This window comes from Zophobas morio, unplaced genomic scaffold (assembly GCF_036711695.1).
Source record: "Zophobas morio isolate AGI-343-1 ecotype UQ-CSIRO unplaced genomic scaffold, CSIRO_AGI_Zmor_V1 ptg000017l, whole genome shotgun sequence".
In the NCBI taxonomy this organism is placed as follows: domain Eukaryota; kingdom Metazoa; phylum Arthropoda; class Insecta; order Coleoptera; family Tenebrionidae; genus Zophobas; species Zophobas morio.
Window position 1 is genome coordinate 8,830,250 of NW_026972122.1, and position 25,250 is coordinate 8,855,499.

The window sequence follows — 25,250 nt, forward strand, 5'->3', positions numbered from 1 at the left end:
GAGCTGAGTATTCTGATTACTTAATTGCTGGATCTCAGACTTAAGAGAATCAATTTGCTGAATAAGTGGCTGCAATTCCCGATTTATAATGTTGGTAACCAAATGTTTTAATTCAGCAACAGAAATGGTAACTATTTCGTCATCAGCAGAATCAGTTTGTGTATCAGTAGATGAAGTATTTTTTTCAGTTTTTCAAAATCAGCACAGTCACTTATTAAGTAACTCTTTATTATCCATACTTTGATAACTTTCTACCGTTAAGCCACCGAATTTTATGTTTATTATCATGTTTACACTGATTGCATGACACATTCAAGTCATTGCGCCCAATCTTAAGGAAGCAGTTACTGCATTTAATAGTCATAATTAAGGCGTACTATAACTAAGAAACTATATGCACAACCTCCAACGAACGCCGTGCAAAAGAAAATATCAGTAAGGTCAGTACAATTCCAGTGATAGTAACCAAAATACAATAAAAAAAAATAATAAAAAATGATGAAAGAAATCAAAAATTAATAACTAGGGATTAATTATGCAAACCAAGATGACCCCCACAGGGGCAGAAATCCAAAATTGAACACTATTCACAGACCGCACACCAGCACACGTGTTGCACGCACCGCGAACCCCAATGTTTTAGCAGCAGTGTGTTCTATTTTCTATTAATTTTTATACTCCCTCCGTCCGAAAATATGGTATACATTTTAAATTTATTTTTGTCCGAAATTATGGTATACATTTGTAACTTTATTTATTAATAATACTATTATAACGACAATGCATTTCAATTTATAAGCAATTGGACTTTATTTAGAGCTTCTGGAGAATATATCAATCTCGTTAGTAACATTCCTTCACGACGAAGTTTGGATTTATTAAAATGAGGAATTTTATACTTAAAATTAAATAAATAAATTGAATTATTATAATAAATAATTGATTTACCTTAATTTAATTACTCTTTCTAAAATCTCTTATTTTTTAAATTCAGTGGGTGTAGGTTTATTTTGTTGTTATTGTAGTAATTTTCTTGGTCACTTTTTTAACAAAAACGAAGTAGATCTCAGTCCACTATTTAGATGATTTTCCATTATTATACAAGTTGCAAACAAAATTACTTCATTATATACTGGGGACCCTTAAAGATTTTCTAAATATCAATCATTTATCAATTCCAAAAAATTGAAATTCATGGCTTTTGTGATACAAGCCAAGTATCATAGGGCGCATGTATGTATATTTCCACAAAAACCGCTAACGGTATTAACCAATCACGTTAACTTTGCTCAAAAAAAGTTGCACCTCTGAAAACTATCACAATTCCACGTTTGGAATTATGTGGAGCTCTATTGCTTACTCAACTAATGCACAAGATCATGCAGATCTAAAACATATCTGTCAATAATCTGTTTTATTGGAGTGATTCACAAATTGTTTTAGCCTGGTTACAAACTGAACCAAGTAATTTAAAAAATTTTGTTGCCCATTGAGTTGTTGAAATTCAGACTCTGACTGATATAGAAAAGTGGCATTACATACCGACCTCTGATAATCCTGTAGATATTTTATCCCGCGGAACAACGGTTCAAAAGTTAACACAATTAAAACTGTGGTGGGAAGGTCCACAAATCTTGGGACAGCCAAAACAAGATTTTTGTAAGTTAAACAATCGCGTACTTACAGACATAGATATGCCCGAATCAAAACGACATTCTGTCTAAATACTATCAGTACACCCGAAAAAAATTAGTTAGAGTAACAGCATATTGTTTACGGTTCATAAAAAACTTTTGTGTGCGTTTTAAAAACAAAGCAGTACAGATGGAAAAGCAATGATCTCTCGAGCGAGTATCACACCATGTTTATGTATTATGTTTTGTGTTGTAAATATAATATATGTTAGTCAAAAACAGTGTTAGTTTCATTGACGCACATCGGCATCATCAGTAGTCTTAACAGAGGGTGATTCCCAGTACCTCCACCATAAATGTTACCCTTTTTTTTCATACAGAATTGAGGAAAACCGATAAGTATTATCCAGTGGCGGCTGGTGGGTCAAAATTTCGGGTCGGCCAAATATTTTGAGTCTACACCTTGGTGTTATATATTTTTGTAATGTATGGCTACTACTCATTAACCACTGACATTTTACGTGCCAGGATGTACAAAACATCTCAAATGTTTCGACCTGTTAAAATAATTTTTTATAGGAAATTGACAATGTCAGTTTGATTCCAAATACTATTAATCCTTAATTCTACTTGTTCTGCTTTATCATTAATTGAGAACCACCGAAACATTATTTTTACTGAGTTCCCCGTCGACCGGCGGCTATACGGCTTGCCGACCCCGGACATCCACAATTAAATAATAATAATTAAATAATGACATGCAGTTAAAAAATATAAAAAAAGTAATAATAAAAGTACCAACTGTTAACTATCTTCATTTACATCTATTTTTTTTAATGTATATGACAAATTGTCAAATAAATTAATTGAATAATTGAAAAATTAAAATGATTTAAAACTTTAAATTCGTTTCTGAAATATCTGAAAACGCTTAGATGCTAAAAATACAGAAAAAGCGCATTTATGTTGTAGCTAAGTTATGTACGAAAAATAAAATTTTAGATAATTTAATGTAATTTTTTTCGTTTGTTATTCATACACAGAAAAATGTATTAAATCGACAATTATTATTAAAAAAAAATAGTATGCACTGAAGAACATCGAAGCCATTATTGTTTTGTAATTTGGTTAGCTATCTTAAATATTAAGCGTTTTAAAAACTAAATTCGCGTTGCTGGGTACGGCGAAGGAGGATTTCGCCGGACCTGGCACAACATACGTTCCGCCAGGTCTTTGTCTACTACAGTGTACTAGACAAAGAGAACGATGAAACCGTAAGCTGCTACGAAGTCGAAACATCGAGCATAATGCATTCCTGGGTACGGCTTGCCGAAATCTCGCCGGCAAAGCGTGTTTATCAGCATTTAAAATTAGCAACAAATGCTTTATTTTGTACCTACAATATAATAAAATATATTTTTAATATATATGGTCTATCCTAACGTACATTCAAACTTTATTTCTTTTTTTATTTTCTAATTTCAACGCTTACTAAGTATTTTAAAATGACTGGTACGGCGTGGCCGACCCTGCCGCCCCTGACCAGCCGCCCCTGGTATTATCAAAGAATCATAGACTCGACTTTCAGTCAATATTTTCGCAAGACATACTCATTTAGCCGAATAAATTTTTATACGAGAAAAACTGCGAATAAATTGTGGAGACTCCACAGAATCGAGAGATTAGTTCTTCCAACCAGACTGTCAAAAAGCAACTTGATTGAGTTTGTGAAAGAAACATTTATCCGGTTAGAAATGAATGGCTCGAATGTAATTCAATGAAATACATAATTTGCTGACAGCCGATGCGAAAAATTCAAAATTCAAAACAATTCAAAACTCTTAAATATTACGACAAATACCAAACATACTCCATTCAAACCTACCGCACCCGCATCGCATCCCCACTCTCGCTCTTCCCACTCCACCGTTGATCGAGTGGAAGGGGAGCGCGTATCGGCTATATAAACCCCAGCACTTCACGATGTGGTCAGTTTATCCTCTGCCTAGCACGATAAGATTTTACGATGTTTCACATTTTGCCTTTCGTAGCCGCTAGTGAATTTGCTCTGCCAAATTTACCGGTAGAGATTTGGGTCATCATCCTGAGGTAAGTTATAGTTTTGGTTTTGTTGTTACTTGTTACTAATATTTTGTTTGTTGCAGGTGTTTGGACCCACGGTCACTTGTGACTGCTACCAGATCCGTCGACCGGTGGGAACGCATCACCCGGGGCGACCCAGTTTTAAGCAAGACCCTCAAGAAGCAACTGCTGTTGGAAAAACGAACACGCCGGGAGGAGATGCTGATTCGGGGACTTGTGATTTTCATAAATAGGACAGCGTTCGGAGGAGCCAATAAGATTCTTCGTCCCCAGAACAAACACCACAATACCCGCAGGAGAAAATAAAACGTCGTCAACATAATAATGATGTCATTATGAGATGTTAATAAAACCTATTTTATTATATCTGAAATTATTTGATTTTGTGACAATTTATTCGTGATAACCTTTACACAGAGAAAAACATGCAGATAATCGCAGTAACACTGTAAGAAACAAAAAAGCCCCATTCCAACCCCGAGGTCCTGTAACTTTATCCGCTGCGTCACGAAATTTTGATGGCAGGAGTAAAATACCGAGTGACTATTAATGATTGCGATAGAACATTGCTTACATTACAACACTTCAGAACTGCCAACAAAAAAAAAATGGTTCATCAATTCATCATTAACGCACTCACACGGTATTTTTTTGTGTGACACTGCAACACGTGTTTCGGTGCACAGTACCTTCTTTCGGCAGGTGACGATAGTAACAGTTTATCTATATTTAGGGTTATTGGGAGCGAATTTTTATATGAAGTTGTAAATTAAGCAAAGGGGATTTATTTACGTCTGTTTGGTCATTGAACAATACTTTTAATCTGTTGAGACGGTTTATTTCAAAGGAAAGTAATATTCTACCTCCATGCTTCATGCTAACATAGCGCCTTTGGTTTCAAGGTACTCGAAGGCGTACAATTAGTGTTAAAGTTTGGTGTAAAAGTATTTCTTATGTTCTTGAATTCGTTCTTAAATTTTCCGTCCAGTTGGGCCAAGATACCTCCTCGTGTATGGTTTTTTAGGCATTTACCACATCAACATATGTATACTGTTTGTTTCATTTTTATTGTTGTTAATAAATTTTATTCTTTGCATCATTTACAAAACTGTAAAAATTCACCCCCACTAGCGTGAAATCATAGTATAGGTATGTATAAAGTAAGTATAAGTATATCAACTGGTAAGTACATACCTACTATTGATCACCTGTTACCATTGTCACAAGTTCATTTCCTACCTGAAGAAGGCAATGTGTACTGAAACATGTACTGCAGCGTTACATAATAAAATATTGTGCTTTATATAAAAAGTGAATATTTTATTTACTTACATTTTTACTAATTCTTTTAAAACGCCCATCCAAATACCATCGAACTTCTTTTATATTGTCATGTTACATTTCAGCAATTAGTTTTAAATATTATATGCATTTTACTGAAAATAATTCCCTCAAAAGTAAATCCGTGTATGCAACCAACTGTACGAGTTTATAAACGGATGTTTTTAAACCTTTGGTTGTAGAACTTATATTCTCCAATGGTCTTAAATTGTACTCGTTACTTTTTGAAAACATTCGCTCTAACGAATTTTTTCATAGAGACTTTCTACCCATCGTCATCCCCTCCTTCATCTGTAAAAAAAAACCGTGACTTTGAAAACTTAAACATGGATTAATTTTAATTATAAACAAACGACTGGTTGAGTGTACTATCCCCTCTACATACTTTATTCATAACATTTAGCTGTATTCATCTCTAAATTAATTAGCCAATAACACGTGACGTCACGCTGTGGCGGGAACTCAGCGTTTGACAAGCGCCTTGAAACTCCATAAGTGACAATGTTAACATTTTCGCATTTTATTTAAAAGTGTGGGTATTTATCTAGAAAATAAACACTTGAATAGCTTCTTTCATATCTTTTCTGTGTATCAGGGTGCTTTTTTTACCGATTTGAGTTTAAAAATACATAATAAAAATAAAAATACAGAACGCTGTTTTGGTCTGAATTCCTTGTTACCCAAAATACATCCGTTGTTTTAAGCGGTAAATCGGATATTAATATTTTCGTTTGAGGTTAATGTAACGGGTTTAATTCATGGAGGAAGGAATATAATGGAGGGAGTGCGCCGTATCTCGGCAATGTAAATTCTTGGCACCAGTGCAAGCACCTTTTATTACTCTTTTCAATTAGCGCGCCCTTCACCGCGCATGCTTACTTTAATAATTTCATCAGCCAGCACTGACCAGTGTCGTACGATTCTGTTTTTGTCATTTTCGCTTTTAACCTCGTGTTTAGTGTGAACGTTTTGTTTTGAATTTGCGATAAGCGTTTCATGTTTATTTAAAAACTTAAAATGGTTAGTTGCAAATTGTGTAAAGTTACGAGTGGCTCCAGGTCAACAATTGGTAGAGAAAAAATAACGTTTCACAGGTGTGTCGTATTTTTTCGTTTAATATTTGCTTAAGAGGGACTAATGAATATTTTTGAATTGCTTTTAGGTGTCCCCAGAAACCTGAATTAAAGAAACTGTGGACAGACTTCCTTTATCTTCACCTAGGAAATTCTGTGTCTGTGAACAACTTTTTCCTGTATTCATTTCATTTTGAAGAAAAGTGTTTTGATAGAACATCAGCCCAGAAAGTAGTTTTAAGACCACATTCAGTACCAACTATTTCTTATACTTATGAAGAAAGGGTATTAAATGAACTCACATGCTGCATGATATAACAATTAATACATATATTTATTTTAGATTACCAATGTAGTGACCTTTAGAGGCAATGAAACGCATCACACAGAAGTTTGTGACGCACCTTCGGTAGAGCCTCAACAGAATATAGAAGATGAATTGTCTAATAAAGTTTTTGAAATTACAAAGAAACTTGAAAATTTAACAACAAAAACATGTGCAAACGTTTTACTGAAACAACAAATTAACAACCTGAAGACATTAGTGTCACAACAACAATGCACTATTAAAACGTTAAAACGCAGAACCTCAAAACAGCAACGCAAAATTTGTAATCTGAAAGATGTTGTTTCAAGTTTAAGGAAGAAAATCAACTATTATGAAAACAACAGTGTGGATGTTAATAAATTTCAGGAAAATACAGAACTGTTGAGCAGAATGTGGGCTAAAATTAACAACAAACCATTGCCAAATCAATATGGGCCAGAAATAAGAAAATTTGCCGTTACAACACATTTCTACTCCCCAAAGGCTTTTTCTTTTATAAGAAAACAATTCATGGACTGTCTTCCACACCCAAAAACTTTGTCTGTATGGTATTCTTCAGTGAATGGTGCACCAGGTTTCACAAGTGAGGCATTCGATGTGTTAAAAGCAAAGGCTGAAGAACGTAAAATTGTGTGTTCTTTAGTGTTCGATGAAGTTGCTATTAAACGCTGCATTGAATATGATGGGCAACAATATTAGTTGATATGGGTAGTATAATCGAAGTAAATGAAAATGAAGAGGCCAAAGAAGCTTTAGTTTTCATGCTGGTTGCTATAAATGGCTCTTGGAAAATCCCCGTGGGTTACTTTTTAAGCCATTCTTTAAATAGTGAGCAAAAATTAGGTTTACTAAAACAGTGTTTATTTTTAGTAAAAAGTGTAGGAATTGAAATTAGCAATATTACATTTGATGGTTGTGTGACAAATTTGTCAATGGCATCTGCATTAGGTTGCTCATTTAGCCCTTCTAATTTGAAAACAAACTTTGGTGAAGAGAATATACTTCTTTTACTTGATCCTTCACACATGATGAAATTAATACGTAACACATTTGGTGACAAAAGAAGAATAGTCGATGGAGAGAATAATGTTATTGATTTTAAATACTTAGAACTTCTAAATGAACTGCAAGAAAATGAAGGGCTGCACCTTGCAAACAAACTACGTAGAAGACATATAAATTTTTTTAAACAAAAAATGAAAGTTGCTCTAGCTACACAGTTATTAAGCAGGTCTGTCTGTGAAGCTTTGACGTTTTGTCGAGATATTTTACAGCTTGATCAGTTTAAGAACTGTGGAGCAACGGCTACCTTCATTTTAAATATTAATGACGCTTTTGACATATTGAATTCGCGCAGAATAAAGGAATTTGGTTACAAGCAAGCATTAAATAAGTATAATATTAATCAGGTAAAAACGTTTGTGAATTGCTTTACTTCGTATATATCCAAATTGAGATTTTTTAACAAAGATTTAATTATTCACTCGCCCCGTAAAACAGGTTTTATAGGTTTTGTAGCTGGTTTACATGCAGTATTAAATATTTATGAACAATATGTAGTGGGTGATGGAGGAACGTCAATTTTACAGTATCTGCCCACCTATAAATGCAGTCAAGATCATTTGGAAAATTTTTTCTTCCAAATTAGAAATTTAGGGGGCTGCAATAATAACCCTACTACTCGTCAGTTTAAATCTGCATATAAAAAATTATTAATATACGCAGAAATAAATCACAGTGGTTTTGGAAACTGTGTACCCTTAGAGCAAGTAAATATTTTGACATGTTCGTCTCGAATTAAAAAACTCGAAAATATTATTAATTCTGATCAATTGATATTAACGAGTGACGTACAAGTTACTCAGGAAAGTGACGTTAATTTTGAACATAATTATTTCTTTACGCAGGAATCTTTAACAAATTTTTGTGAGGAAGTTGTCATTTACATTGCTGGATTTGTTGCTTTTAAATTAGCCAAATCTTTGAAATGTGAAATATGTATATCATGCCTTTTTGGTATAAAAGAGAACTTATTAGGAAGTTTTGTTGATTTCAAATCAAAGGGGGGATTGAGCTATCCTAGTGACGATGTGATTGCCATTTGCGTACAAAGTGAAAAAACTTACAGAACACATGAGCGAGTACATATCAAACTTAGTAAATGCAAAATTGTAATTGACATCATTGAAAATTTAAACTGTGAGAAATTGCTTCATAGAAATCACCCCCATACATCTTTTTTGTTGAAAGAAATAATTAATATTTATTTGAATTTGCGTATAAAATACAGTTGTAAAAGTAAGTCTTATTTAGTAGATTCTGATAGGCAAAGATATACTAAGTTGATTCATTTTAAAGGGCAATAAAGTTACAAAATGTGGTTTATTTAAAAAAAAAAATGTAAACAACATGTTAAGTTTTATTATATGGAGAAAATCTAAAACATATTTGATTGCGTTGACGTTTTACTTTGTTTCTTCTTATATATATATATATTTTTTATTCTTATACTATTTTTCAGAAAAGTATCAAACCTTTAGTTGAAACGAACTCATCTTTGTAGTAATCCTGTATTCTTTTTATTTAAATTGTATGTATTTCCTTTAAGTGAATTTATCTTTATTTTGTAATATTGTATTCTTTTAATACCCTATAAAAACATATATGTTATTTATGTTATTATTATCTAGTACATATTTGTAAATTAATATTAATTATTATACAAATTATAAAGTACAGTTCTCTTACTGCCTTTTAATAAAATTATTTTAAGACCCACCGCTAACCCGAAAATGACTGGCATTGAGGCAACATTTCTATGATTACTGGTACTAAGACCAAGTAATGATATGCATTGATTGGATTAATAAAAAAAAAAATCAAGCTTCTAGAATTACAACATATACAAATTCGTCTGTTATTCTTTAACCTCACCCTATCCCCAAAACCTTAGCGTAACTACCAGTCATTTATAATTTTATATAATGATTTTATTATTCTTGGCTAATGTTTTTTCTTTATAATATTATCTCCTTAAATGTTATTCCAAAGATCTCGCAACAATTATGCAGCAAAAATTAAAACTTTGATGTGAATTTGGGTTTTTTGTTGATTATAATTATACAAAATAAATTTCTATGAGTAAAATTCAAATTTTAGATATTCTAAAAAAAATATTTGCATTGAATATAATTTTGAGTAGTGGGACCCCTTATGAATACTATTAAGATACGCCACTGAAGCGGCAGCCATATTGAAGCACCTTTTATTGCTTTCACGCATTTTGGCGCGGGATCACTTATTTGAACTCTCACTCCCTCCATTATATTCCTTCCTCCATGGTTTAATTAGTGAAGATGTGTGATTTATTTTTAAACTATGGATAACTTAAGTGATTATGCACGATGTCTTTCCGTCAAAGAGAAAAACAGATACGTACAAAAGTTAAACAATTTAAACGGCGTAGATCCTTATATAATGAGTGCAAGTGATTTTAATTTGTGTTTAGACGATGTCCCTACCATAACAATGAATACCATTCTAAACTTTTTTATTTTTGGAATAAGTAAAATAACCCACAATGAAATTCGTGCATTCAAAAGTCTAGAGGCATTTATTCAGTTTTCTCTTTTTTAAACGACTGTGTCTTTCAACATTACAAGTATTATTAGTGGATTTATTTTGATATCCTAAATTTTGTGATGGAACATAATCAGGGTGGTCCACATCCGACAAATCTGCAGGTTTACCTAAAAGAGCACCAATGTAGTGATTTATTAGGAAACTGTAAATCTAATAGGTAGTTACTGTACCTAAAATAAAATGATCCGAACAAATATAGGAATACTTTACTTTGGCTTCGTTAAATCCACTCGTTTCAAGGCTTTTAACCAAAGCTTCCGCCTTTTTTCCCCATCCTGTATATATTTACCTTTATTGTTGCTAATTGCTGGGAAAGGAAAATAAAATTTGTCCGCATTTCTGGAGCGCAAAATTTCGCGCAACCCACAACAGCACAAAATTTAGGCATTTTCTCCTAAAATACAAAATATTATAATATTAAGATGTTAGTGTATTTAAAAAACATTGATGTACATTAACACAGAATTAATTTGCAAAACAAATAATATAAGATGCAACGAAGTTAACCTGTACATCACATTGGAAAACATTATTTTTTAAGGATATTCAAACGTTATGGTGCGTTTTACAGATATCTACACAGTCTAGAAACTGTAACAAACTTACCAAACTATAAAAACACACTTGACACATTCTCAAATTTAAATGAATTCCGAAAATATTAGCATTGACTCTTATGAGAAAACCGGCTAGTTGTCAAACGCTGCCATCTTAATGACCTCGGATGACGTCAGTGTATTTGGCTAATTAAAATCGCCCCCATCAGTTGGTTTAATTTTCTCCTTAAGTGAACCCGCACCAAGCGTCCCTTTTCCGTAAATCCACCTCACGTGAACACGGCCTCGACGCTAAGCCATAAAATGACAGGTCAGTGACGTACGCTGTTGCCATATTTATTGCATCAAGAAACACAAAGCTCGATGTTTTTGTAGCGTCGTTTTAATGAATTTGCCGTGAAAAACCGTAATATTGCTTAAACAATATTACCAGAATGAGTTTTTCAAGCGACGAAGTTAATTTTCTCGTTTATCGATACCTACAAGAATCCGGTGAGTAGGCTGTGTCCGACATAACCTAATTTTTCTAGCAACTATTTGTTATTGTTTTACATCGTTGGACAGGTTTCCAGCATTCTGCTTACACTTTTGGGATAGAATCGCATATTTCTCGTTCCAATATCAATGGAGCCCTCGTCCCACCTGCGGCCCTTCTCAGTATTCTTCAAAAAGGCTTACAATACACTGAAGCTGAAATCAGTATAGGAGAAGATGGACTGGAACAAAGATTAGTCGAAAGCTTAAGTTTAATCGACGCTGTTATGCCTGATGTGGTGGCGAGTCGGCAAAACCAACAAAATGCGCAAAAACAACCCATAAAGGCTGAAATTACCGATACGAATGGAGAAGAAGGTACATTTGGGAGTTGTGTTTACAGGTTGCTATATGTTAATGTTTGTAGCTGTGGTGTCAACACAGAATGAGAATATGGAGGTGGATACTTCAATTGAGATACCCATGTCAAAAGCCACGGTGTTGAGGGGCCATGAATCTGAAGTTTTTATTTGTGCATGGAATCCAACCACCGATTTGTTGGCTAGTGGGTCAGGGGATAGTACAGCAAGAATTTGGGATATGTCAGATAACACTACTAGCCCAAATCAGTTGGTATTGAGGCACTGTATTCAGAAAGGTGGAACTGAAGTACCCAGTAATAAGGATGTAACTTCTTTAGACTGGAATGTAAGTGATTTGACTTTTAGTGAGTTAGGAATTTGTGAAATTATACATGTGTACGTCTTTAACTCTTATATAAACAAGTGGCTTTTTACAAATCTCAAGGCTTCCGTATGTTCTCATAATTTTGTTTCTATTAAAGGAATTTGTATGGATTATTAGAGTTGTATGTAAATAACTTTAATGTACCATAAGGTACCATATGACTAAAAAAAAGTCATCTAGTAGGCCATGAAATTTAGTTTTAAAATAGTCATGTTGGCATAACAGCTGTTTGACAGTTTATTTAACAGTTATTTGACCATAACTGTCAAACTGAACAAGGAACACGTTCATGTTGCCAACACCATTTTTTTTTAACTTTAAATTTCTAAACTTGCTAGAGGACTACGTATTATTACACTATTATTATTAGTAATTAAGATTTTGTCTAAATTGATTTCAATGAATCTGAAGCTAAAAGCGTACAAGTATATTTTTAGCCTCAAAATATGAAGTATCATCTGACAAAGAATAAAAACTATCTTATATTGATTCCAGATTATTTGAAAAAATAATTTCAAATTTAGATATTATTCGCGTAGACTTATCTGCCATCGTGACTATTATTGTTATTATTATTACACTTTTATCTGAGACTGTTTACCTAGTAAATTCGCGTGATGCTAATTAGACAATTAATTTATTACAGATTAAATCCAGCTGCCGTATGTCTTGTTTGATTAAGTTTTAATTTGAAAATATTATTTCCGAATTAACTGTGTTAGCTAGTGTAGGGTATAAAAAATACACTAATATTGGTAATTTCAAATCCAAAAACCACATAGACATGTTAGACATTTCGTCTTTGTGCTGTGTAATGTGTTTAGGGATGAGTTTTTCGGGTAAAAATTCAACGATGTTCTATAATCCAGAACGTAATAATAGAGTAATTCAGAAACCGAAAGAATTGCCTCTAAAGATGAAATAATTTGAGAATAGCATGGTGAATCAGTAAGTGTTGCGCAGCAGTTGACAAGTAGATTCTGAACAGTGGCGTACACGAATAGACTTTTAAAGGAATAATTATTTTTTTGTAATTATAAAAGAAATTTCCATTTTTACTGTTGTAATCGAGTCCATTGGGCAACTTGATACTGTCATGTTTTTTCGACTTTTTATGACCACTAGGTTACAAAAAAAGCGGTCTCCCATTTCCGTCTGTCTGTCGGCTGTGTCGATATTTATTAGACGGATAACCTCCGAAACTACTAGACCGATTATTGTCAAATTTTATGCGTATATTAGGAATATCATGTAGACGGTAAATAAAACTCTATCCAGAATTTGGCTATTCATCCCCACCAACAATTTGATGACGTCCGCTCATTATATTGCGCAATGTTAACATCTAAATTTTTATTGAATAATGTGGTTATGGTACTTATGGTTTACGAATCTATCTTGCGTTTAGTATTACTATATTTGACCTCTATTTTGAGAAAACAAAATCAATCAAATTTTATTTTCTTTTAACGTAGATGCCTGTTATCGGAACGTGCTAATAATTGAATTCTTTTGAAGTATAAACGTAAATGGTCTAACTCACGCATGTAATGAGACATTGAAAAACTTATTTTCCTGTTGGTTATCTGCTTCAAATATATTTGATTTTGTCCCCACTTGTGCGGACTGAGCCCCCTTGGAATTTGGCGAACATACTAGTTGGCTCCGGCGGCTACTTTTGAATCTTAAGCAACAGGTAAATTGGCTCCGGACTAACAGGTAAATTGGCTCCCGCCAGATGCATGTACTAGTTGGCCCCCATCTCCTGCTGCCTGCATGACGGGTAACGCAGAACTGTGGTTGTTTTCACAAAACCTAATATCTAATGCCAACTGAAAAATTAAATTTCATTTAAAGTTGTTATTTATAATTTTATTCGTTCATCATTGCAACGATAAGTATTTAAGAAAAACAACACATATATGTTCGAACTATTACCCCTAACAATTTTAACAATTTATTTACTATTGCTTGGTAAATATATATTTTTTTATTTTTGTTAGTATTGTATTTTGCTGCAAAAGATAAGGTAAATATAAACCAAAACAAAATTGCTGAGCTTCTGTCTGTTTAATTTTGAAGTTTCAGTCGCTTCGTGAGTATGTTCACCACTTTGTTCTATTATTCGAAGCATTCGTCTTGATGTACGATTTACAGCCACGTTTTACACACTGCCAACGTATAACACTTTGAGCTAACACTTTATGAAAATTATATTTATAATTATTACCTAATTAACAGAACTGTTTTCCCTTTTTCACTAATCATTTCGTCCAAACAGTCCATTTTGTAACAATTATCTTAAGCGCTTGGGCACAAGAAAGTTTAAGAAAAAACTGATATTTTTCGGCCGGAAATTTTGTATTTGTGTTGAATGGGCATTTTCGACCAGTGCAGATAGTAATAAAAGTATAGAAATATTTACTCTCACCGTAACGATTGTTATCCTCTTACTTCAAAGACCCCGCAAATCTGGGAAATACCAGAAAACCCCTTTGTAACTACCTTACCGCCACCACTTTCTAGACATAAAAATTTGATGACTATGGAATTATATGTTCCTGTAATTCAAACAACACATCTCTTGCGACAGCAGGAAATGACGTATCTGCAGATGATCCCCTCACCGTAAGAGGTACATACCATAAAATCTACCTTCCTTGCACCATCGGAGCTAATTTACCTATACCCATTTTTCGGCAGAGGGTCAAATACCGTCCGCCGGAGCCAACTAGCATGTACCCCATACTACAACTAGTGACGTCAATAACACTTTCGTAGCCCTTGCGCTGCAAATTCCGGGTACATGCTAGTTGGCTACGAAAGTGTTATTGACGTCACTAGTTGAAGTATGTTATTATATAATAAATGTTATATTTTTCAAAGAAGCGGGATTTGTTGGAGTGTACTTCAGGGGCGAAATAACGTATCAGGTTTTTATTTTACCGCATCTTTAAATGAAATCTTATAAAAGTAAATCAAATTAATACCAAAAAACTATTTTTACAACCTCTAAGACGATATATTTTTTTAAATATAATTTCCGAAACTATTGGCCTGATTGTTAAAATTTTACATATATTTTGGTAATATCATGTAGATGATAAAACACTAACCAGAATTTGTCTAATAATCCCCACTAATAATTTAATGACGTCATCAACTTTGCATAGTAAGTGTTATTTAATTTTGGAAAATAACTTGATGTGAAAAAAGTAAAAAAAGCGCTAATCGTAACTTTTTGTTATACTATTTGCTACAAAATTTATTTCTTATTTCATACACCTGACCTGACTTAATCTAACGTGACCTGACCTGTCCTGATTTCTGTATTGTCTCCAATAAACAAATTTTAAACATTTTTGTGAATATATAAAAATCACAAATTACATTCTTAAGACAATTGTATTTTGTGCAAAAATGTATAATAATTTGCTTTTTTATCTACGACAAAATTTTTGTAGGGAGCTATTTTGACGAAACTGTAAAAATTGGTATATTTCAATTAGCGATTTTGGAAAAACGCTAGGAATTTCGGAAAAAACGAAGCCAAAAATGACTTCTGGATATCGAAATCTACAAAAAAACTAATTTTCGCAAATAGTTGAAAGATGGTCGAAAATGTCAAAAGTGCCAAAATCAGTTTTATCTTATCAAATACTAGCCCCGCCCACCCACCCCTATTTTCTTAGAGGGTATGTCATTTGCCGAAATCAGTCTTATTTTAGCAAGTACTAGCCCTGCCCACCACCCTCTTATTCTAAAGACTAATTTTATTGATCTTCAGTAAAATATCATTTATTTCAATCGAATCGGATAAACCCAATCACTGAAAAGCAGGTAGGGTGGGTGGGGCAAATTATGTTCTTCTGTCGAGTGGGACTGGAAATTAATAACAGAATCTATATCTATATATCTGTGGTTGTGGGTTATGTATGGGCCTTCATTGTGTACCTTGGACATACAGATTTTTTTAAATTTTGTATCAGCCGTGTAGACGAATACCGAAATTCTAATTTTATTGTAGAAAGTTTGTAAATTCTGAATCGTGAAGCCATTTATTGTATTGATTAAATCAAGAACGGTTCATTCCACTTTCCAAAATTTGAGAATTGCATTAACATACATACATATCAAAATTGACAACAATCGGTCCAGTAGTTTCGGAGATTATCTGCCAAATAAAAATCGACACAGACGGATGGTAATGGAGACCTATTTTTTATGCTCTAGAGGTCATGAAACGTCGAGAAACGCTGAAAGTAATCATTCGTCCGCTGAGCTCTATTACATACAATACTTCCTTCGTTTGCGGTTGAGAATAAAAATTGGCTTGAAGTTTTTTATACAGAACTTACATCGCCCCTGAAGCACAGTTTCATAGATGAATTATAAAAGGTTATTCTGGAAATATTTATTTTGTAACAACCCCTATTTATTAGGATAAAAAATAGTTTTGTGTTCTTGGAACTTTGGGTAAACATTTTTCTTCTAACCAAGACGTCGTTAAGCTTTTGTAATTGTAAAATTGTATTACATATATAATTTTTTTTTTCCAAAAACCTACTTTCATAAGCTTAAAAATAGGGGCGGATTAATAGATCACAGGTATAGTTTGCACATGCAACTAGAATTAAAAGAAGTAAAATTAATTATGATAATTCGATTCAACTCATACAATTAAAATAAAAAATACATCACTTGTACCATTACATTATTTAAACTTCACTTTTACTTGTAAAGCAAATCCTAATAAGATGTTTTTTTAGTGTGATGGAAGCCTATTGGCAACTGGTAGCTACGACGGATATGCAAGAATCTGGACAACAGACGGTCGTCTAGCGAGCACTTTAGGCCAACATAAAGGACCTATTTTCGCCCTTAAATGGAATAAACGAGGCAACTACATCCTCTCAGCTGGCGTAAGTACCCCCCAAATTAATAAAATCCCTCCTCATAATTACCCCAAAGGTCGACAAAACAACAATAATTTGGGACGCAGCAAGTGGACAATGCACCCAACAATTCAGTTTCCATTCGGCTCCGGCCCTGGACGTCGACTGGCAAACCAACACATCTTTCGCCAGCTGCTCAACCGATCAGTGCATCCATGTATGCAAACTCTCACTGGATAAACCAATCAAGTCGTTCCAAGGCCACACGGTAACATCTTTAAGTCACCTTAAGAACTGTCTTAAGTCATGTTATCATTCTAGAACGAAGTTAACGCAATCAAGTGGGACCCTCAAGGCAACTTCCTCGCTTCCTGTTCCGACGACATGACCCTGAAAATCTGGTCAATGAAGCAAGATAACTGCGTCCACGATTTGCAAGCGCACTCGAAGGAAATCTACACGATTAAGTGGTCTCCGACGGGTCCCGGGACGCAGAATCCGAACATGAATCTAATATTGGCTTCAGCTAGTTTTGATTCTACTGTTAGGTTGTGGGATGTGGAAAGGGGCACTTGTATTCATACTTTGACGAAGCACACGGAACCGGTTTACTCGGTTGCGTTTAGTCCGGATGGTAAATTTTTAGCGAGCGGCAGTTTTGATAAGTGCGTGCATATTTGGTCGACGCAGTCCGGACAATTGGTGCACAGTTATAAGGGCACGGGCGGGATTTTCGAGGTCTGTTGGAATTCGCGGGGCGACAAAGTGGGTGCTAGCGCGTCGGATGGTAGCGTGTTTGTTTTAGATCTACGCAAATTATAACTGGATTTTTTACTTTTAGTTTTAAGTACATACTTGTAGATAATTTTATATTTTAACTATGAAAAGAGGCCGATATTGCAGTTTATTGTCATTGTTCACAATGACATCAATAAAATTATTAGCATATGAGTGTGTTTTTTATTGGAAGTGTGATAGTAAAATTGTGGAATTAAATGGTTTGCAGAACTTACATGATATTAAATTATGCCACACTTTATCAAAGTGTCAAACAATGAACTTATATGATGTGAAATTATGCCATGATCCAAGTGACTGGTTACATAAAACAATTAGCTTTGAGTGTTTATATCGTGGACTGTCCCCAGCACATCACAAACACAATCGCGAGAAATGCGTCTCTGTGGTTGAAAAACAAAGGATGAGCCTTTATCTAAACAATCTCATGACTGTTAAATTGTGTTAGAACCAGTTAACGATTAAAATCTTAACATGAACTGTGAATTTACAAACAGTAAAACAAATTTACACTACGTGTTAGCGTCGGTCGAAAATACGTATATTTCCGCTTGGAAAAACTGCAAGAATTAGCTACGCGTGTTGGGGAAACTGGCGTCGTCGTCGTTAGGATTAATTTTCGTTAAACAAACTAAACCAACTAAACTTAATCTAGCTTCCTTACCGCGTCCTTTCACTCACCAAAACAAAACAACAGTGACGCACCAAACAAGTAAACTTCTCTACCAACCCTCTACCTACAAATTTCGTAGCAGAACTACCAACTACCAAAAAGGAACTAAACTTGCACATGATTGCAAAAGATGAGATATGCAAAATAAAAATGGGATGAACGAAATTGACCCTTTTCTTGTAAGCAAAGTGAGTAGATATTATATAAATTCCAATGATACAGAGTGAGACAACATCGCGCAGGCGAAGTCAGATTTTTGGAGCGCCAAGTTAAAAATAACCAATGGGCAACAGATTACGCATGTGTTTCCGGTTGCATTCTGTCAAAGCGGTTTGTTGTCACAGGCCTTTGCTCTGCTGCCGTAGTGCCGGATACTATTTCCAACGTGGTTTTGAAGATGCGTGCGCACGGAAAGTCACTATGGAAGTTTTACGATCTTACAGGAAAAGGGTCAATAAGAAATGAAATGTGTGAAACAGGAAACGTGACATTCGAAATCAGAAATAAGATGTGTAAAATGGAAATGAGAAAAAAATGAATGTGAGAAATGAAAAATTAGATTTGATAAATGAAACATCGGGACAAGCGTGAAGAGTACTTCGAAAACAAAAAATTTGTTGTGGATCTTCGCTAAATGAGACTTATAGAGTTCTGTATGGTTTTAACCACAATTTTCCGATTATAATTTTAATAAAGCTTTGTTTGCTTATTCACTCCACAATGGTGACGATTTTAGAACAAAATCAGAGATTACATGATTTGAAATAATAAAATTCTTTATGAAAGATAGATACACAACAGAAAATTTGAGATTTGAAGATTCTTGACAATGGATATGGATTAGGTTATCAGTGTTTTTCGTTCAGTTCGTGTACTCATAGTGAGTACCGACCTATCATCTTCCTAGAAGCTGCAATGGTCTACTTTAGCCAGTTAAGTAAAGATTATTATCATTGAAATCATTTGCGTATAACTTTAAATTTGGTAGGTTACTTTTATGGTTCATGGTGTTCGTACTTTTCCCGGCAGTACCAGCAATAGAGTGCAACACAGCACAAATATACGCATTTCGGGCCCCAGGCATCAACTATTTCGCGATAGATTGTTCTGATCCAAATCATGTCAGAATTCAACACTATAACGCCAATCTCGCAGCACAGAGGTGGACGATTCAATGTGGAAGTACTACGAACTTGTTTTATCTAGTTAATGTTATTAATGGGTACTGCACTTTATGTATTATTAAGTTATGACAACATCTAATTGTGTTTATGTTGTTACACCAGGTATGTGTTGAATGTAAATCGTACAGCACCTCACTACGCTATAGTGTCTGAAAAAGACGGTTCACTATGGCAACAGTGGGAAATCCCTTCGGACACTTTTGTCAATGAGGCTATAAGAAGTTCTCTGGCTATTAATGGTAGTTCCAGTACGGCCGGACCAGCACTTTTTCTTTCTACAGCTGCACAAATTTGGGAATTTATAAAACTGTAAAACTGACTACAGAATATGTACAAGCAATGTATAGAACGAAAAAAAAAAAAAAGTAAAATATTGCAAGTAAGTGATTTGATCTTACATTTTTTTGTATTATTGTTGCCACAGTGTGAAAAGAATTATTAGAATACATTCTGTTTGATGAAATATACAGTTGTCTTGTATTTTTCTCAGAATCTTTTGACCAATATTTGCCGCCCGGACTTAATAAAAAATATTTAGTCATGGTACCAATAATACGAATGAGATATAAGTACTTATTTGAAAGTATTTTATCTGTGGACTAGCGATAAGCTAGTTTAAAAAAATACAATGGTTTAGTTAACAAACAAAACCTTAATTTATCAATAGCTGATAACAGCGATAATTTAGAGTATAGCAATCTCTTCCTCTTTCTATATGTATCTCCTCTCTCTCTCTCGTTTCGAAACCACTTGCTGTATGCTTGTTTGTATCTAGTTCTAGCTCTTTCCTTCTCCATAAATCGTCATTTAATCCTGAACCTGATAGTACACATAAAAATAAACAAGAAATCTTAGCAGAGGAAGATTCCAACATGAAAAAATTGGTCTAAAGAGTTTAGACAGTACTTCCCTCGCTGTCGGAAACTTGACGACTGCATGCCTATTGTGTTTTTTTTCTCATTACATTTTTGTAGTGGGAATTTAAAAAAAAAATGCGATGACGTCATCAACATTTTTGCAAGGACACGTATATCAGTTGGGATAGATGTAGTGTAATACTAAGAATAAAATTATTGTATTCCCAAATTTTCGGCAAAATGAATTGGGTCGTTTTGAATATTGATTTGTTATAATCAATAAAATAACGAAACAATTTACTCACGTATACGGCGCCGGTGTGTAATATGAGAGGCAACTGAAAATCGTTTATGTATAAACATTCTTAATTTAAGATGACAAGCGTGACAGCATACATGAGAGTCAAACAGAGAAACTGTAAACAAAACGACCATCGGTTTTATTGCTTCGACTTCCGCTTATTATGTAAAACATTGGGTTTTATTTTAATTTTTGAGGGTGAAATTCACAATTGGTTGATTATAAACATGTCTATTCCACATTCGCGGAACCTAGTCAGCGCATAAAACAAATGCACGTCTGTAATGTTAAAGTTGATGTAAATAAGCGTGCTACCCTTATGTTTCAACCGAGTTTTTACTTTAAAAAATTTTGTGTCTACCAAATTGGGTTGGTCCAATGTAATACTAATAATAAGTGTTGCCTTTAATTAGTCAATAAAATAAATTGACTTCATTAATTTTTTTGAGCCACCTCTCAAGAAAATCTAAAAAATATGAATGGAATGATAAATCACAAGTACAAACTGATCATATTTTTTGCATTTTAGATAGGATTTATTCAGCAAAATTTAAGGGTGACGTCATCAATTTTTTTAGGAGGGATGAACAAATACATTTTGAACAAAAGTTTCCCATGCTTATAATAACTTTAAAATATCTCCAAGATTTCAAAGCATTCGGTTTTGTAATTCCTGATTAAATCGATAAAATAAATTCACGCATTCATTAATTTTTTTTAGTCACCCTGTATATGCAAATCCAAAAATATGAATGGAATGATAAATCACAAGTACAGACGCATCATATTTTGTACATAGGATTTATTCAGCAAAATTTTGGAGTGACGTTATCAATTTTTTAGGGGGGAAGAGCAAATACATTTTGATAAAAAATTTACCATGCTTATGATAACTTTAAAACATCTCCACGATTTTAATGCATTCGGTTCTGTAATTCCTGATTAAATCAATAAAATAAATTGACGCATTCATTAATTTTTTTCAGTCACCCTGTATATACAAATCGAAAAAATTTGAATGGAATGATAAATCACAAGAAGAGACTCACCATATTTTGTACATTTTAGATAGGATTTATTCGGCAAACTTTTGAAATGACGTCATCAAGTTTTTGGAGGGGATAACCAAATATATTTTGACTAAAGATTTAAGATGCTCTTTATAGCCTTAAAACATCTGCGACATTTCAAAACATTCGGGTTAGCACATTAAAATTAAATTGCAAAATGTTGTTTTATAATTTTGATTTTTTTTCCAAAAATCTGGACGTTTCGGGTAAAAACTGAATTCGGAGTCGTAAACTACATGTGTAGGACTATGTTATTTTATACAATTTAAGACCCATTTACTATGTACAATTTTGAAGTGACGTCATCGCATTAGTGGTGGGGATGATTAGACAAATTTTGGTTAGCGTTTTACCATCTACATGATATTCCTAATATAAGTACAAAATTTCACAACAATCGGTCCAGTACTTTGGGAGATTATCTGTCTAATAAAAATCCGGGACGGCAGACAGACGGACAGACGGACGGACGGACGGACAGACAGACGGAAATGGGAGACCTATTTCTTCGTATTCTAGGGGTCATGAAAAATCGAGAAAACGTAAAAGTAGAGAGTCGGACGACGGACTCGGTTACAATACTTCCTTTGCTTACGCTCGGGAAGTAAAAATAAGAAACTAGAGATTTTTTATTTTTTAGAAATAATATTAAAAAAACTATAACTTTCAATGTCTGTTCATACTAGATTCACCGGCATGAAAAACGGGCCAGCTAATATTTTTCTGAGTACAGTCCTTCAACGTTTTTACTACGCTTATTTTGATGAAATTCAAAATGTGTGAAATGATATATAAAACGTACGAAATGCAAAATGGAATATGAGATATGCGAAATGAAGTATCAGAGGTGCGAAATGAAGTATCAGAGGTGCGAAATGAAGTATCAGAGGTGCGAAATGAAATATGAAATGTGAGGAATATTAAATGAAATGAGAGAGGCAAAATAAAGTGTGGGGTGTGCGAAATGAAATTCAAGATGTGGGAAATGAAAAATGAAATGTGCAAAGTGGAAAATTAACGCGAAATGAGAAATGATGTGGGACAAATTTAAAAATGAGATGGGTGAAATCGAAAATGAGATGTGCGAAGTGAAAAATGAGAGGTGCCAAATGAAATATGAAGTATACGAAATGAGATATGAGACGTGTGAAATGAGAAATAAGACGTGTGAAATGAAATATGAGATATGCCAAATTTTGTACACTAGAGTTCTACCAGTTCTACCCCGTGTTGCCAGACCTCGATTTGTCATGGTTGCCAAAATTTTCTCAAAAATTCATTTATTTGTTATTTTAACGTTGGATTAATATATATAATACTGCTATATAATTTTTTCTACCGCCCACGTTTTTTGGTTTTCTAATAGAGCTATTAACGCACGCAAATGACGTCACAGCAGTTCGTTAATAGCGGAAAGGCGTTCTTTAATAGATCTGGTGTAATTTAGATCGGTAAGATTGGTAGCCATGACGAGAAATGTCAGGTGAATGTCAGTGGCAAATGTAAACTTAAAATTTCCCATGTTTCCGGACGCGTAACTTCTTCGCAAGACATTTTAACCAATTTTAAATTACAAAAACTCGAATTGGTTCGAATTACAATTGTTGTTGTGAAAATTCGAACCTGAAATATTTCGTGGTTAGTGTCAGACCGACCCATCACCAACCACAACAAAAGTCCCCAGATTAAAAAAAAATGCAAATTTCAATTAAATTTTGGGAAAAAACGTGTGCGGTAGAAAAAATAGTATAAATAACTCGTTCATAAGGCCATTGAGGCACTCATCCTTTATATAACTCGCGGCTTCGCCGCTCGTTCTATAAACTTGGATTCGTGCCTCAATATTTGCCTTATGAAACTCGTTTTTACTTCCCGAGCGTAAGCAAAGGAAGTATTGTAATCGAGTCCGTCGGCCGACTCTCTACTTTTACGTTTTCTCGATCTTTCATGACCCTTAGAAGACGAAGAAATAGGTCTCCCATTTCCGTCTGTCTGTCCGTCTGTCCGTCTGTCCGTCCGTCTGTCCGTCTGTCCGTCTGTCCGTCCGTCTGTCCGTCTGTCCGTCCGTCTGTCCGTCTGTCCGTCTGTTGTCCCGGATTTTTATTAGACAGATAATCTCCGAAAGTACTCGACCGATTGTTGTGAAATTTTGTACTTATATTAAGAATACCATGTAGATGGTAAAACGCTAACCAAAATTTGTCTAATCATCCCCACCACTAATGCGATGACGTCACTTCAAAATTGTACATAGTAAATGGGTTTTCAATTGTATAAAATAACATAGTCCTACACATGTAGTTTACAACTCTGAATCGACTTTTCACCCGAAACGTCCAGATTTTTGGAAAAAAAATCAAAATTATAAAACAATATTTTGAAATTTAATTTTTAATCTGCTAACCAGAATGCTTTGAAATGTTGCAGATGTTTTAAGGCTATAAAGAGCATCATAAATCTTTAGTCAAAAAATATTTGCTTATCCCCTCCAAAAACTTGATGACGTCAGCTCAAAAGTTTGTGGAATAAATCATATCTAAAATGTACAAAATATGATGAGTCTGTACTTGTGATCTATCACTCCATTCATATTTTTTGGATTTGCATATACAGGGTGACTCAAAAAAATTAATGAATGCGTAAATATATTTTATTGATTTAATCAGGAACTACAAAACCGAATGCTCTGAAATCATGCAGATGTTTTAAGGTCATAAAGAGCATAATAAATGTTTAGTCAAAATATATTTGCTTATCCCCTCCAAAAACTTGATGACGTCAGCTCGAAAATTTGCCGAATAAATCATATCTAAAATGTACAAAATATGATCAGTCTGTACTTGTGATCTATCACTCCATTCATATTTTTTGGATTTGCATATACAGGGTGATTCAAGAAAATAAATGAAAGCGTAAATTTATTTTACTGATTTACTCAGGAACTACAAAACCGAATGCTTCGAAATCTTGAAGATATTTTAAAATTATCATAAGCATGGTAAATTTTTGATCAAAACGTATTTGGTCGTCCCCCCTAAAAAATTTATGATGTCACCACAAAATTTTGCTGAATAAATCCTATCTAAAATGTACAAAATATGGTGAGTCTCTTCTTGTGATTTATCATTCCATTCAAATTTTTTCGATTTGCATATACAGGGTGACTCAAAAAAATTAATGAATGCGTAAATTTATTTTATTGATTTAATCAGGAACTACAAAACCGAATGCTTTGAAATCTTGCAGATGTTGTAAGGTTATAAAGAGCATAATAAATTTTTAGTCAAAATATATTTGGTTATCTTCTACAAAAAACTGATGACGTCAACTCAAAAGTTTGCCGAATAAATCGTATCTAAAATGTACAAAATATGATGAGTCTGTACTTGTGATTTATCATTCCATTCATATTTTTGGATTTGCATATGCAGGGTGACTCAAAAAAATTAATGAAGGCGTGAATTTATTTTATCGATTTAATCAGGAATTACAAAACCGAATGCTTTGAAATCTTGGGAATATTTTAAAGTTATTATAAGCATGGTAAACTTTTGTTTAAAATGTATTTGTTCA

The 25,250-nt window shown here is 33.8% G+C and overlaps 3 protein-coding genes and 1 long non-coding RNA gene across 4 annotated transcripts; 3 read left to right on the forward strand and 1 right to left on the reverse strand.

Annotated features, from left to right (window-relative positions):
* Positions 1 to 3,648: 3,648 nt before the first annotated feature.
* On the forward strand, positions 3,649 to 4,103 carry LOC135129817 (uncharacterized). The gene is made up of 2 exons (XM_064057078.1): positions 3,649 to 3,743; positions 3,800 to 4,103. Exons 1-2 carry the CDS (start codon positions 3,661 to 3,663, stop codon positions 4,041 to 4,043), a joined length of 327 nt encoding a protein of 108 aa, XP_063913148.1. The 5' UTR covers positions 3,649 to 3,660; the 3' UTR covers positions 4,044 to 4,103.
* Positions 4,104 to 9,952: 5,849 nt separating this feature from the next.
* LOC135130267 (uncharacterized) lies at positions 9,953 to 10,904 on the reverse strand. Its single transcript, XR_010280715.1, has 3 exons — positions 10,728 to 10,904; positions 10,292 to 10,515; positions 9,953 to 10,228 (listed from the first exon to the last, which is right to left on the reverse strand). It is a non-coding gene; the product is annotated as an uncharacterized LOC135130267 (long non-coding RNA).
* A 107-nt stretch (positions 10,905 to 11,011) lies between these two features.
* Ebi (ebi) lies at positions 11,012 to 17,745 on the forward strand. Its single transcript, XM_064057621.1, has 6 exons — positions 11,012 to 11,170; positions 11,243 to 11,530; positions 11,580 to 11,860; positions 16,669 to 16,821; positions 16,871 to 17,062; positions 17,116 to 17,745. The coding sequence occupies exons 1-6, from the start codon at positions 11,113 to 11,115 to the stop codon at positions 17,614 to 17,616; spliced, it is 1,473 nt and encodes a 490-aa protein (XP_063913691.1). The 5' UTR covers positions 11,012 to 11,112; the 3' UTR covers positions 17,617 to 17,745.
* A 1,345-nt stretch (positions 17,746 to 19,090) lies between these two features.
* On the forward strand, positions 19,091 to 19,846 carry LOC135130360 (uncharacterized). The gene is made up of 3 exons (XM_064057729.1): positions 19,091 to 19,197; positions 19,254 to 19,487; positions 19,552 to 19,846. The coding sequence occupies exons 1-3, from the start codon at positions 19,181 to 19,183 to the stop codon at positions 19,760 to 19,762; spliced, it is 462 nt and encodes a 153-aa protein (XP_063913799.1). The 5' UTR covers positions 19,091 to 19,180; the 3' UTR covers positions 19,763 to 19,846.
* Positions 19,847 to 25,250: the final 5,404 nt, after the last annotated feature.

Excerpts from the sequence above, each read along its gene's own strand:
- LOC135129817 (XM_064057078.1), top strand. The coding sequence starts at position 3,661 with ATGTTTCACATTTTGCCTTTCGTAGCCGCTAGTGAATTTGCTCTGCCA. Across the intron at positions 3,744-3,799 it reads ATTTGGGTCATCATCCTGAG|GTGTTTGGACCCACGGTCAC; the intron begins GTAAGTTATAGT and ends TGTTTGTTGCAG.
- Ebi (XM_064057621.1), top strand. The coding sequence starts at position 11,113 with ATGAGTTTTTCAAGCGACGAAGTTAATTTTCTCGTTTATCGATACCTA. Across the intron at positions 16,822-16,870 it reads ACTACATCCTCTCAGCTGGC|GTCGACAAAACAACAATAAT; the intron begins GTAAGTACCCCC and ends ATTACCCCAAAG. Across the intron at positions 17,063-17,115 it reads AGTCGTTCCAAGGCCACACG|AACGAAGTTAACGCAATCAA; the intron begins GTAACATCTTTA and ends TTATCATTCTAG.
- LOC135130360 (XM_064057729.1), top strand. Across the intron at positions 19,488-19,551 it reads CTAGTTAATGTTATTAATGG|GTATGTGTTGAATGTAAATC; the intron begins GTACTGCACTTT and ends TTGTTACACCAG.